General features: G+C 34.6%; 2 protein-coding genes and 1 long non-coding RNA gene across 3 annotated transcripts; 2 read left to right on the plus strand and 1 right to left on the minus strand.

Moving 5' to 3' along the window:
* The first annotated feature begins 1,068 nt into the window (after nucleotides 1-1,068).
* LOC138137357 (lipase member J-like) lies at nucleotides 1,069-2,989 on the plus strand. Its single transcript, XM_069056703.1, has 6 exons — nucleotides 1,069-1,261; nucleotides 1,320-1,612; nucleotides 1,655-1,904; nucleotides 2,164-2,319; nucleotides 2,368-2,595; nucleotides 2,643-2,989. The coding sequence occupies exons 1-6, from the start codon at nucleotides 1,106-1,108 to the stop codon at nucleotides 2,793-2,795; spliced, it is 1,236 nt and encodes a 411-aa protein (XP_068912804.1). The 5' UTR covers nucleotides 1,069-1,105; the 3' UTR covers nucleotides 2,796-2,989.
* A 3,103-nt stretch (nucleotides 2,990-6,092) lies between these two features.
* Nucleotides 6,093-7,845, plus strand: LOC138136993 (lipase member J-like). The gene is made up of 6 exons (XM_069056296.1): nucleotides 6,093-6,248; nucleotides 6,307-6,599; nucleotides 6,642-6,891; nucleotides 7,142-7,297; nucleotides 7,346-7,573; nucleotides 7,621-7,845. Exons 1-6 carry the CDS (start codon nucleotides 6,093-6,095, stop codon nucleotides 7,771-7,773), a joined length of 1,236 nt encoding a protein of 411 aa, XP_068912397.1. The 3' UTR covers nucleotides 7,774-7,845.
* An 806-nt stretch (nucleotides 7,846-8,651) lies between these two features.
* On the minus strand, nucleotides 8,652-10,768 carry LOC138137237 (uncharacterized). Its single transcript, XR_011161640.1, has 6 exons — nucleotides 10,565-10,768; nucleotides 10,223-10,515; nucleotides 9,930-10,176; nucleotides 9,722-9,877; nucleotides 8,919-9,146; nucleotides 8,652-8,871 (listed from the first exon to the last, which is right to left on the minus strand). It is a non-coding gene; the product is annotated as an uncharacterized lncRNA (long non-coding RNA).
* Nucleotides 10,769-14,335: the final 3,567 nt, after the last annotated feature.

Here is a 14,335-nt window from a genome sequence, read left to right on the forward strand (position 1 = left end):
AACAGGGGGAATTTCTTCATAAACTTGCTTATTGTCAACAAGTTGGAGGATGGAAATTCGAACATTTAATTCCATAATTTTAAGTACTTACTAACACAGTTTTTGACTTGTTTTTGTTTGTTATAAAATTTATTTTTTCCAAATTTATTTTTTTTTTCTCAAAAATTTCCTTATGTAAGGTAACAAAATTTTTTAGTGGCGTTTTGACAATTAAAAGACCTATCAGAATCAAGAAAAAAAATAGTGGGTTTCCATTTAAGAAAACTATCGATGACGTCATAACTCGAAAACAAATGACTGCTTGGAATTTTATTTTATATTAAAATATGTATTTTTATAAACTAAAATTGACCTGTTCAAAGATTTTTTTGAAAAAAGTTTTGTTTAATTTTTCATAAATTTATTCCATACTTTTGTCGCTCACTGTATATACAAATAAACACTATAATATAAACGATGACAATAATACGCCGGTTGCCGAAACGATACCCTCACATGTGACTTGACAGTCTTCACACTAAAGTTTTGGTACAAATTTCTAACCCGCAATGTAACTAGAATTCTCCAAAAAATTCACGAAAAATTACACCACTCGTGTAAAAGCGTAAGATTTAAACATGTGATCCGTGATCCGCAACCTGTACTTATAGTGCGTTCACAATCGACACTTCAACGTCTACTTCGACACCAGATTTTAAAAAAACACCCGTTACAACTATTCACATTGCACCGACATGAATATTCACTTTATTCACTTTGAAATGAATTTTTAACAGATAATGCAACATTGTTGCACTGCAGTGTTTTGCTCTACTAAAAATATAAAAAAGTAGTTTAAACAAACTTATAGTCCTTGCTCTGACATGATCAACTGGTTTGAGAGAAGTTTCTCATTTGAGGACTTATCTTAAACAAAATTTATAGAGCAGAAATCTATAACTTGCAACAGTAAATTAGTTCAATTTATAAAATTAGATTTTTGAAAACTTTGTACCTTCAAGGTCAATAAAGTGGATACACCTGTTAGTGTGACGTAAATCTTAAGTACCTAAGTAAATTACGTTTCCAAGTAGAAGCATGATTCTTTCAGCATTTGTTCTTGAAGATGGTATCTAAAATTGTATTGCACCTTCTTCTAGTACTTCTTCCATTAATTTTTGTTCCCTTCAATTCCAACAACTCTTGCAGCAACTACTTGAGCTATCTTTTTATCAGTTTCAGCAGCGACTGTTACCACAATCCAGACGTCAACGACAATATCGTAAGTTGAAGAAGAAAAACCAAGTCAATGACAGTTGAGACTTTTCAAACTCTTTCAGACGAACATCATCCAGAGACACACCAATTCGTCGGAGACTCACCAAGTCCAAACCGAAGACGGTTACATCTTGAATTTATTCAGAATTCGTCGCGAGAATCCGCGGGGAGTGATTTTTTTCCAGCATGGAGTCATTGGCGATGCTAGATGTTGGGTGAGCCAATATAACGATTCCGTCGCATTTTTATTTTGGAGAGCTGGTTACGACGTTTGGCTAGGCAATACTAGGGGCAATTTGTATGCAAAAAAACATGTCACGTGGAAACCTTCCGACGGAGAATTTTGGAACTTCAGGTTTGGAAGTAGCAATTACTCTTTAGCTTACACAAAATCTAGTTTATTAGAAATTGGGTACTACGACCATGACGCATCTGTCGAGTACATAAAGAGCACAACCAGTGAAGGTAAGATTATTTACGTTGGTTTTTCTATGGGGGCTACCACAGGGCTGATTTATGCAAGCATGAGACCTGCGAAGGCGTTCGAGTCTCTCCAAATCATGATCAGTATCGCGCCTTGTACACACTTTATGTATGCAGCAGACAGTATACTGAAGTACATAGTGCCAGTGTCAGAAATAATGCAGGTATATACTCGAATATATCGGGTGTTCATTTATCCTCAAAGTTGGCGTTCAAGAGTGGATTGTGAACGCACCACTCGTTAGTCTGCACAGTAAAAACACAAACAACGCAAAAAGTGAGGTTAGATTTATACAGCTGATCCGTGTTCTGTATCCGTTGTGCGTTCACAATCGACTCTTCAACGCCTACTTTGAGGACAAATTTCAATGAACACTTAAAATGTATAGTAAAGGACTAGAATATGTAGATATATTTTTCCAGCGCTATAACAAGTATACAGGAATTTATTCCTTCGCAAGGAACGATGGACTAACTTTGAAATTCTTTCGAATTTTTCATCAATTTTTTCCGTTCAAGAAATATTTAGTTTATTTGCTTTCGGTCAGTTTTGGTTGGACACCTGACGAGATAGATCCAGTAAGTCTCGAGTCTCCAAAGTACCTAGGTTGATTTCATTTGTTGAAGAATTACGCAAACTTGATGGTTTCACAGTATGGTTCTGAAGCTTCTATCAAAATAATCGTTCATTTTTATCAAATGTATTGTCAACACAGGTTTCAACCCTACGACTATGGAGAGGTGAAAAACATGGAAGTGTATGGTAGCAAAAGACCTTTTCTATTTCCTTTGAAAAAAATTAAGTTGCCAGTTTATATGGTCTACAGCGACAGCGATTATTTCAGTTATTACAAGGTAAAGAATTTGGTATATAAATCTTCAATTCTCTATGGAGATTTTAGGATGACGAACTGCTTTACGACGAGCTTCCTGAAGAAGTCAGAATTTATGGAAAACTTGCCGTGAAAGGGTTAAACCATATAGATTATTTGTACGGGAAACACAGAAACCAAAGAATTTTTAATAAAATTTTGCGTTTGTTAGATAATTTGTGAAAAAGTGGTTGTTAGCATAGTTTTTATCAGGAAATGTATTCTTTGTTAACAAATTAAATGTAGTGTGCATAATGTAAATGTGGAATTGAGTAACGAGTAACTAAATAAGGTGACAAAATAAAGCAGACTTACAAGTTAAGCAACTGATACCTGATAAAATTGTATTAATCAGTTTGTTCTTATTAATAATGATAACCAACAATTATATTACATCATTAAGAGTAAAAGTGAGTCTTTTTGTGGCAACCCTGGGATTGAAGACCGAGACGAAGTCGAGGTCGGCAACTGGACTACTACTACTACTTTGTACTCTGTAGATTAGACCTTAAGGAGCGATCACGGTCATAAATATAAAAATATAGATGAGTGACAAGGAAAATCTCTAGAGCTTAACATAATAACTCGCCCTTCAAGAATTATTATTATTGAAGGCTAACAGGTCTGACACCCAATTACAAGCCTTGCCAAAAGAGAACGATGCGCAAAACACAATCACAACGCAAGAACCATCACACACAGAGCATCCTAACACCCAGCACTCGTTTGAGTAGGATCACCCTGGTCCAATTAAAGAGACTACTACTACTTCTGGAAGAGTCTTTAGCGGATGGGTATCTTGCGGACCAATACTGTGGTAAACTTCAATAATAAACACTTTATTTAACAACAAAACAGTAGTAGAATTGGAATATGGTTGTTCAATAACAAAGATAATTTAAGGTTAGGATGCCATTTTGTTGCGAAGTTTTAGCAGCCGTCTTCGGGGTAAGAGAGAGAGAGAGAGATTCCGTCATCCTCGTTTGGTTTGGTGCCGTTTGCAGCGCCACAAGTCTACCACTTCTTGTAGTCCTTTATTGTTCTCATACGTTTGATTTATTAGATTTTTTTTTGTAATCTATACAGGGTGTCGCAAAATTAACGTATTCCAAGTCGGGGGTCTTGTAGGGAAAAATCTCGGGAATTTCGAAAAAAATAAAATAAAAATATAGGGGGGGTCTTTACAAAGATATATGGGTCTGAAGGTTCAAACTTTTCATCATGTTTTCTTCAAATAAAAAATATAAATGGTTGACATTCATCTTGAAATATGGTGAGGATGATTATGTAAAATATTAAAATATAAATGAAAAGACATTTCTTGAAAAAAGCAGCTTTATCTCGAAAAAATAAAAGTTTTATTTTTACAATTTACAACATAGCTAGAGTATTAATCAGGTACTTTTGAACAAATATTGGCAACTTGAATATTTTTTTCAAAGTGACAGCAATTTTTTTTAAACATTTTTACTTGGTCAACAGGATGTCCCCTACTAAGCCCCGAACTCGAAATACGATAATTTTAAGACATCCTGTATATAGAGTATTTATGAGTAATAATGAGCCCGACGGAATTGAAAATGCAACCCACAATACATTTCCAAATAATTACACATAAGAATGCGCACTTCGATGGGAGATGTGAAAAACGTGAAAAAAGAGAATTAAAAAAAGTAAATATTTTTTACAAACATGTAATAATAGAATGATTAGAGAAGATGTTCCAAAAAATGTCCATCTTGCTGCAAACAACATCGAACTCTTCTATGTAAATTACTAAGAACAATTGTCGGCATTCTTGGTCCTACATTTGCAGTGGCATTTTTGCAGTTTTTGTAAATTGTTAATCGGATTTCTAAACATCACGTTTTTTAAATGAGTGGACAAAAAAAATTCAAGAGGAGTCAAGTCAGGTGATAGGCTTGGCTGGAATATTACTTATCAATCGACCTGCAAGAACTTCTCTAAATAATGAATTTTTGTTCTTGTCGTATGAATAGTAGCTAAATCTTCTTAGTTTGTATTATCCAGTTGATTTATAAAAGGTTCGAGCAGTCTTTGGTATCTTAGAGCGCTAAAAGACGTCGCTTCGACTGTTTGGTGTAATTGTATCTACAACCATTCACATTGCAGCGACATGAATATTCTCTTTATTCACTTTGAAATGAATAACATTATTGATTTACAATGCAAAAATGTCCGATAATAATTCGAAATCTGGAAAAGTGCCCCGAATGCTTGCAGCGTTTCCACGTTGAATAGCAAGGGAAATCCTCTCGAAAAGGAATTTCTTTAACAGGTAATACTTTGACAAGAAGATAGATGATTAGTGTAAACACGCAGTGTCTTGCTTTACTAAAAATATAAAAAAGTAGTTTGAACAAATATTTCACTGATTAGATCTTATTAGAGACTCTAGATTTTTGAACAAGAGTTCTAGATCCTCACAAACTTATAGTTCTTGCTCTGATATGATCAACTGGTTTGAGAGAAGCTTCTGATTTGTGTAAGTCTTCAATAAATAAAATAATAGTTATTTATGCAACGAGTTTCTGTGTAAATTGGGCTTTTCTAATTGCCCGAGGGACAAGATTAAAACACGAGCGTAGCGAGGGTTTTAAGGCCTCGAGGGCAATTAGAAAAGCCCAATTTACCCAGAAACGAGTTGCATTCAAAATTTTATTGTTTGAAACGACGTCCCTGAAGCTTCCAAATCTTTTAAAAATGGTTTCGCATTTGCTTTTGACAGTTTTGACAAATTTTTCAAGACCTGTCAGAAATGTGACGTTGAATGTGTTGTCTAGGGCAACGGTTCGTAATCTGCTCATTTTGCTTTAGGGCAGTTAAGAGGCAGTATACAAAGGAGAAAAATGAGAATTTATGACAGTTGAAAACAATAAAATTACTTATCTTAAACAAAAATTTATAGAGCAGAAATCTATCCCGCGTTCAAATGACATCCTGGGCTGGGAAGGCGTTGGAGACAGTCACTTGTTGTGCTTTTTTAAACCGTACATTAATTGGAGCATTTTGACAGCTAACCTAAAATTTAGTGCCAGACAAATCTTTCTTTTTGTTTCTTTGCAATGTTTTACATTAAAAATAGAATAACTTAACGATTCCTATTCTCGAAACAAATATCTAAAGGCACTCTTTCCTGAAAACAAATAATGTTTAATTATGATGTTCCCATTAAACATAAACAAATGAAATTGGTATCAAATGGCGGAAAATTCAAACTTTACACTGTTCGAAACGGTTTAATTTTTCCAACGCCTACTCAGCCCAGGATTTTATTTGAAGGCTCGATATAACTTGCAACAGTAAATTAGTTCAATTTATAAAATTAGGTTTTTGAAAACTTTGTACCTTCAATGTCAATAAAGTGGATACACCTGTTAGTGTGACGTAAATATTAAGCACCTAAATAAATAACATTTCCTAGTAGAAGCATGATTCTTTCAGCATTTGTAGTTGAAGATGGTATTTAAAATTGTATTGCACCTTCTTCTAGTACTTCTCCCATTAATTTTTGTTTCCTTCAATTCCAACAACTCTTGCAGCAACTACTTGAGCTATCTTTTTATCAGTTTTAGCAGCGACTGTTACCACAATCCTGACGTCAACGACAATATCGTAAGTTGAAGAAGAAAAACCAAGTCAATGACAGTTGAGACTCTTCAAAATCTTTCAGACGAACATCATCCAGAGACACACCAATTCGTTGGAGACTCACCAAGTCCAAACCGAAGACGGTTACATTTTGAATTTATTCAGAATTCGTCGTGAGAACCCGCGGGGAGTGATTTTTTTCCAGCATGGAGTCATTGACGATGCTAGATGTTGGGTGAACCAATACAACGATTCCGTCGCATTTTTATTTTGGAGAGCTGGTTATGACGTTTGGCTAGGCAATAATAGAGGCAACTTGTATGCAAAAAAACATGTCACTTGGAAACCTTCCGATGGAGAATTTTGGAACTACAGGTTTGAAAGTAGCAATTACTTTTTGGCTTACACAAAATCTAGTTTATTAGAAGTTGGGTACTACGATCTTGATGCATCTGTCGAGTACATAAAGACCACAACCAGTGACGGTAAGATTATTTACGTTGGTTTATCTATGGGGGCTACCACGGGTCTGATTTATGCAAGCATGAGACCTGCGAAGTCGTTCGAGTCTCTCCAAATCATGATCAGTATCGCGCCTTGTACACATTTTATGTATGCAACAGACAGTATAGTGAAGTACATAGCGCCATTGTCAGATATAATGCAGGTATATACTCGAATATATCGGGTGTTCTTTTATCCTCAAACTTGGCGTTGAAGAGTGGATTGTGAACGCACCACTCGTTAGTCTGCACAGTAAAAACACAAACAACGCAAAAAGTGGGTTAGATTTCTACAGCTGATCCGTGTTCTGTATCCGTTGTGCGTTCAAAATCGACTCTTCAACGTCTACTTTGGGGACAAATTTAAATGAACACCTGATATGTATAGTAAGGGACTAGAGTATATTTTTCCAGCGCTATAACAAGTATACAGGAATTTATTCCTTCGCAAGGAACGATGGATTACCCTTGAAGTTCTTTCGACTTTTTCATCAATTTTTTCCGTTCAAGAAATATTTAGTTTATTTGCTTTCGGTCTGTTTTGGTTGGACACCTGACGAGATGGATCCAGTAAGTCTCGAGTCTCCAACGTATCTAAACTGATCTCATTTGTTGAAGAATTACGCAAACTTGATGGTTTCACATTATGGTTCTGAAACTTCCATCAAAATAATCGTTCATTTTTATCAAATGTATTGTCAACACAGGTTTCAAGCGTACGACTATGGAGAGGTGAAAAACATGGAAGTGTATGGAAGCAAGAGACCTTTTCTATTTCCTTTGAAAAAAATTAAGTTGCCAGTTTATATGGTCTACAGCGACAGCGATATTTTCAGTTATTACAAGGTAAAGTATTTGGTATATAAATCTTCAATTCTCTATGGAGATTTTAGGATAACGAAGTGGTCTACAACGATCTTCCTGAAGAAGTCACAATGTATGGAAAACTTGTCGTGAAAGGGTTAAACCATGTAGATTATTTGTACGGGAAACACAGAAACCAAAGACTTTTCAATAAAATTTTGCGTTTGTTAGATAGTTTGTGAAAAGGTGGTTGTTACAATCATCATGACATTTTTTCTTTGTTAACAAATTAAATGTAGTGTGCACAATGTAAATGTGGAATTGAAATGCGAGTAACTAAATAAAGTGACTTACAATTTAAACAACTGATATCTGACAACAGTTTATTAATCACTTTCTTCTTATTAGTAATGATAACCAATAATTATATTTATTATTATATCACTAAGAGTAGAAGTGATTTTTTTGTGCTAAGTCCAGAGATTGAAGACCGAGACGGCCACTGGGCCACTACTGCTACTTTGTACTCTGTAGATTTAGAGTGATGAGTAACAAGGAAAATCTCTTTTTTTTTGGAAATGTATTGTTGGTTGCATTTTCAATTCCGTTGGGTTCATTATCACTCGTGAAATATCCTGTAGGTATATCTGACCAAATCTCACTTCAAATGTCTAAAAATTGACAAAAAAAAATCTTTCCTATTGAGTAAATCTTATTTCTTCTTTAATGTTTGTCGGTCGGATTCGGATACACCCTGTATATGTATAAATGAAGGAATGGCACGTTAACAACATTGTGGAACTGCGTGCTGATATTGTTGTATAATTTTGAAAGTTACCGAAACCAGAAAGATGAAACCAAGCCTCATCAGTAAAAACGTAATTATTTAAAATCGATGTGTATTTAATTTCTGACTCATTTACTACCTTATGCGACCTTCCACTTACATAGTGGATTCTAGTTTACCTTATCTTTGATTTTTTTTAAGGTCATAATCTGTCTTTCTGACGTTTAGAAAACATGACTTGTCAACTACTACGTCTACGTCTTACACACGTTGAGTTTCTCAAGGTGTTACCACGGGGTAATCATATTTGACATCTTCGACGACAAACTAACATTCTACTAAATGTATATATTTAACAAAATATCTAACAGATTGTTTCAAAGTGTTAGTCAAAAGTTTTTGGTAAACTATTCAACACTTTTAAAATTTTATTATACACCTCTTGATTCCTGCGTTTACCATAGGCAAAATCTACGTGGTTAATTCCTTCCACTGCCAACTTACCATATATTTTAGCTTCCTCAGGAAGCCTGTTGTGGACCAGTTCATTATCCTAAAATTTTCATAAAACATTAAAAACCATCAAATTAAATTATCTACCTTATAATGACAAAACCAATCGTCATAACTGTAGACGAGAAAAACTGGTACTTTAATTTTTTCCAAAGGGTACAACAAAGGATTTGTACTACCATAAAGTCTCATATTTTTTATTTCTCCGTAATCGTATGCTTGAAATATCCCCAGGAGACGTTGTTGATAACCATGGTAGATTATGTTGAGAGAAGATTCAGAACCGAATTGTGATATCATCAAGTTCGAGTAACTCTTCAAGAAAAATATAGTTCATGAGCAGTGATATACAGGGTGTTATTGAAAGTTGTACAGATATTTTAACCACGGGTTCCTGGCTTCATATAGAACTCGGAAAAAATATCTAAAAAATTCTATGTCAAAAAATAAAATTACATTTATTTTTTGAGCTACAATTTTTTTTAATTGCTTTTAGTTTTCTACGTTGTCCTACAACCTCGTAGGTAAAATTTCGGCACATTTAAAAAATACACCCTGTACATCATGTTTTATAAAATGTACGCCAATGCGAAGTAACGTATAGAAAATATGCTTTAAAACAAAGAAACCGCATTGGTGTACGTTTTATAAAACATAATGTACAGGGTGTATTTTTAAAATGTGCCGAAATTTTACCTACGAGGTTGTTTGACAACGTAGAAGACTAAAAGCAATTAAAAAAATTGTAGCTCATAAAATAAATGTCATTTTATTTTTTGACATAGAATTTTTTAGATATTTTTTCCGAGTTCTAGATGAAGCCAGTAGCTCGTGGTTAAAATATCTGTACAACTTTCAATAACACCCTGTACTTATGACTGAAAACTTACCGGATCCATTTCGTCAGGTGTCCATCCGAAGAAAAACGAGATGGCATAGGGTAAATATTTTTTAAAAGGAAATAATCTATGAGAGATTCTGAAGAATTTCAAGCCCCACGAGTCATACCTCCCGATAGAGTAAATTCCTGTGTGATTATTAAAACTCTGCAAGACGTTTTGGGATCAAGTTTGTTTAACTGCTGGACTATACTCGTACCTGCATTTTGAATATGAATGATGTGACAAATTCCATTGGTCCAAATGCATATCTAAAATGTGTAGCGGCTGCAATTGAAACTATGATTCGAAGAGATTTGGTAGCATCTTCGGGTCTCATACTAGAATATACTAGCCCAGCGCTACCCCCTAGAGAATACCCCATAAAAATAATTTTGCTGTGATTGGTCGTCGCCTTTATGTACTCAACGGAAGCATGAACGTCGTAGTACCCCAATTCAAAAAAACTAAACTGTACATAAATTTGCAAACCAATTTTACACTACTTCGAACCTGTAGTTCCAAAATTCCCCATCCGAGGGACTCAATGTTGCGTGTCTTTTTGAATAGAAGTTACCTCTGGAGTTACCCAACCAAACGTCATAACCCGCTCTCCAGAACAAGAATGCAATTGACTCGTTGTGTTGAGTCACCCAGATTCTAGCATCGCAGAGGTAGCAATGCTGAAAGAGAATTACCCCGCGAGGATTCTCACGAGGAATGCGGAATAAGCTCAGAATGAAACCGTCTTGTGTTTGCACTTGATGAGTCTCTGGTGAAGTGGCGTGTCTTTGGATTATGTTCGTCTGAAGTGACAGTCGTGTAGTTTTAGTTTGTATTTTAAGTTTTACTTACTATGTTATTGTCGACGTCAGGATTGTGGTAACAGTCGTTGCTGAAACTGGGGAAAAGGTAGCCCAAGTAGCTGGCACAAGAATTGTTTTGATTATAAGGAATAAAAATAAATAGAAGGGATAGCAAGAAAACGTGAAGTATGATTTTAGACGCCATCTTGCAATCGGTGAGGAAGGATTCGACTGTTTGGCGCAATAGTGTCTAATACAATCCACATTGCAGCGACATGAATATTCACTTTGTTTACCTTGAAATAATTTTTTTTGCATACAATACTTTGACACTAGAATAGATAACAATTAGTATACTGTTACGTAGTGTCTTACTCTTCTAAAAATATAAAAAAGTAGTTTAAACAGAGAGTTGATCGATTAGATCTTATTAAAAACTCTATATCTTTGGATATACAGGGTGTCTCAGCTAAGATTTTCGAGCCTAATAACTCAGTGATTTTCCAGCGGATTTAAAATGCAGATATTTTAGACGGTGAAGAATAAAATTCCATTAATGCAATCACCCAAGTCTTAAAAACGCAACTTTTACATGCCTTTTTAAAATGTTGAATCAATTAAGATTTACATAAAAAATTGATCGTCAATAAAAAATGCTGTAGGGAAAAACTCGTCCTTGAAAGACGTCTGGTTTGCAAGAAAAAAGCAAAAAACTGTGTTAAACGTGTCTGCAAATGCAAAAAAGTAGACGCGCAATTTTGCAGAATTTTGGTCATCCCTTTTCGCAGAAGCGCAGGTGACACATGTGACGTTTATCTTGCTAACCTTACAAACACTTACAAAGTTAAAGACAACATTTGGACGTAATTTATTATACTGGATGCTTTAATTCTTCCATAAAGGACTAATAAAACACGATCGGGATATTTTAGCAAGGTAATTTAGTTCACGTACGCTTCCTGTGTCTTCAAATAAATTGACGACTCTCTTAAGGGTGCCCATCACCCAACGAAAATATCTATTTCGTAACTATACAACCAACCATACAACACCTGCTGACCGTTTTACGACAGGCACTACCATGCAGTGCTAATAATGAGGGGATTAGCATTTGTTACCTCCTAGTGTGAAGAGGAGCACTTCGCCCAAAGGAGACTACCTGCTACTCTGCCCTGTTTCTAAATCCCGAGCCGCTTTAAGAAATTTCCGTCGGATTCCCCAGAATATGATTTAAATTTATAAGTAAGAAAATAAAAAATTTTGAAATTATAAATCAGTTTATTTTCATAATTAAATAAATATACATTATTTTTGGCTCTGTAATTATGTTTTGTAAATAGTGACATGCAGGTAAACACCGTACCTACTTTACATTACGAGTTCCAAAACAACACAGTGCAGATTAATTCCCGCCAGTAGTAATCTTACGCATATGATATTGTTGCTTGCCCTGCGCGAACCTTGATTATAATTTTTTAGTTTTGTTGTCCGTTTCGGCTATGTTGATTTCAAAAGCACTGTTACGTTTTTTTACTGCTTAAATTAAAGTAATTAACTAATTCTTATTTGCTTTTGTCTTTGTACAGCGTGATCAACAATGACTGAGTCTGTTGGCAATGAAACAATTGAAAAGTACTGTTTGATCTAAAAAAGCATAAGAATAACATGTAACAATAACATAATTGTAATAAATACGAGTAACATAGCTGCAGATTGCAAGTGTCGTACAGTTGCGAAAAGTAAGACAGAGTAAAATTGAAAAAGAAATTATATTCATTATATTTACCTCTTATTACGTATTGCCTTCATTCTACGTTTTATACTTTTCCGGTAACCGTTTGTAGAAATCTTATTCTTACCATGGACACCCATTTTTAAAACGCACTCGGATAATAACTCAACTTCTAGTCACTAGGACGCAGTCAAAATAAATAGAAATATGTATAAACAAACACAGCAAATTTATATTCAAGATTGTACCTGAAATGGGGATGAATAACGGTGTCGTCCAATAATGATCCTTTAGCTAGCCGAAACAGCCAGGGGGCAGGTAATTTGGACACGGCAGATTAGGAAAACTTCCGAGAAGAATTATATATTTGGAATTTTGTGATCTTATAAAGAGCGATCAAATTAATTTGTAATCAAGTTATCCATGAATCCGAAATTGTATGTCGATACTGGAACTCCACGCGCCAATAAACATAGGTTGAAACACAAGTTACGTACAACGTGTAACAGAAATAAGTACATTAATTTTAACTGGTAATAGAACTCGTCAAAAGGAACAACTTTTCTATCTACCATTTTGCCGAAAAACGATGTTTAATTCCAAAAAAAAATTGGAGAGATTTTTCACTAAAATAGCCCTACGCCACTAAATACTGCAATGGCTAATTGAGATCAGCGCTAATATGAAAAAAATGTCCATTTTCATCCAGAAAACGTGTTTTAACGCAGAAATCGAAATTCAAAGAAATCTACCCGTATAGCAAAAAATCCACTTCGTAAGAATCTGGTTGTCTCACGTTTTTAGGTAGCTTAGTTTTGGAGATATGAACGGTTTTAGGAAAATCTTTCCTAAGCCACTACGCAACGTTTTTCGCCAAAATGGCAGAGAGAAAAGTTGTTCCTTTTGATGAGTTCTATTACCAGTTAAAATTAATGTACTTATTTCAGAAACACCCTGTATTTTCATATCAATACGTTCCACTATCTTGTTTTTGGTTGTCACGGCTAAATATGTTATGTTACAACAATGACCGAATATTTTTTGACTTTTTAACTTTTCACTGTCAGATTTGATTTATAAAAATAAAACAGTCTGGTAAGTATTGCTTCCCTGTTGTAACTCACCTACCGGACTCAAATTGATCATTTCCTAAAAAAAGCCCATTTGGCTTATATAACTGCCAATTTTGACATAAATTTTGTTTTTCATGGAATACATAGCAGCAACGAACTAACTTTACCTACAGTTCATAGAAAATCCTATCCCATTACGGTATCTACATTACCTGACTCGAGTTTTCCTATAATCCACAGTGTAACTTAAATCCCCCTTTCTGCTTTTATCTCGTTTTACCTGGAAATTACTTTCTTTCTGTGATATTCGTTCACTTTCAATTTTTTTACAATAAGAATCGTTTCTGTCATAATGTCGAAAGTTACCGACAAATTAAATAAATTTGTGCGGAACTTTAGAAGTCTCATTTTTTCAAGTGATGCTTTCGTGTTGTTTTTTTGTAAGATCTGTCAAAAATCAGTGAATTTTGAGAAAATGTATTTGATTGTTGTAAATGATGTTTTTTTTTCTATAATGTACAGTGAATCACTGAAACAATAATACTTATAGCAACATTTAATTGTCAATGTTTATCTTCGAATTTTTAATGCCTTTTTCCCTGCCTATTTTACCGATTTTTAATGCTTAATGCTCTATTGATAATGTAATCGAACATCTACCGGACAGTATGAAATTAAATTTTAAAGACGCAGTCGAAGTATTTGTAGACAAAATCGGCAAACAGAATTGGTACCTAGGTCTGTGTCTATTTAAAGCAGTAGCGAGGCGGCGAGTCCGACCGCTCTCCAGGGGGGCAATATAAATTATGAGGGCTTATAAATCACCCCTCGAAGAGGAATTTTTCGATGCAAAAGTTACGTTGCTTCGATTCATTATTTTTAAATAGAGAGAATTATATTCCATTTACTAAAAAAGTAAACACACACCTACCTAGTTCGCAAGATGCTCGTCATTTTGGTGTAAGTCTGAAGATTGGCAAAGAAATAGGTTTGGAGAAAAATGTATGAAAAGTTT

This window comes from Tenebrio molitor, chromosome 8, assembly GCF_963966145.1.
Source record: "Tenebrio molitor chromosome 8, icTenMoli1.1, whole genome shotgun sequence".
In the NCBI taxonomy this organism is placed as follows: domain Eukaryota; kingdom Metazoa; phylum Arthropoda; class Insecta; order Coleoptera; family Tenebrionidae; genus Tenebrio; species Tenebrio molitor.

Excerpts from the sequence above, each read along its gene's own strand:
- LOC138137357 (XM_069056703.1), top strand. The coding sequence starts at position 1,106 with ATGGTATCTAAAATTGTATTGCACCTTCTTCTAGTACTTCTTCCATTA. Across the intron at positions 1,262-1,319 it reads CAGACGTCAACGACAATATC|ACGAACATCATCCAGAGACA; the intron begins GTAAGTTGAAGA and ends AAACTCTTTCAG. Across the intron at positions 1,613-1,654 it reads GGAGAATTTTGGAACTTCAG|TTTATTAGAAATTGGGTACT; the intron begins GTTTGGAAGTAG and ends CACAAAATCTAG.
- LOC138136993 (XM_069056296.1), top strand. The coding sequence starts at position 6,093 with ATGGTATTTAAAATTGTATTGCACCTTCTTCTAGTACTTCTCCCATTA. Across the intron at positions 6,892-7,141 it reads CATTGTCAGATATAATGCAG|CGCTATAACAAGTATACAGG; the intron begins GTATATACTCGA and ends ATATTTTTCCAG. Across the intron at positions 7,298-7,345 it reads CACCTGACGAGATGGATCCA|AATTACGCAAACTTGATGGT; the intron begins GTAAGTCTCGAG and ends CATTTGTTGAAG.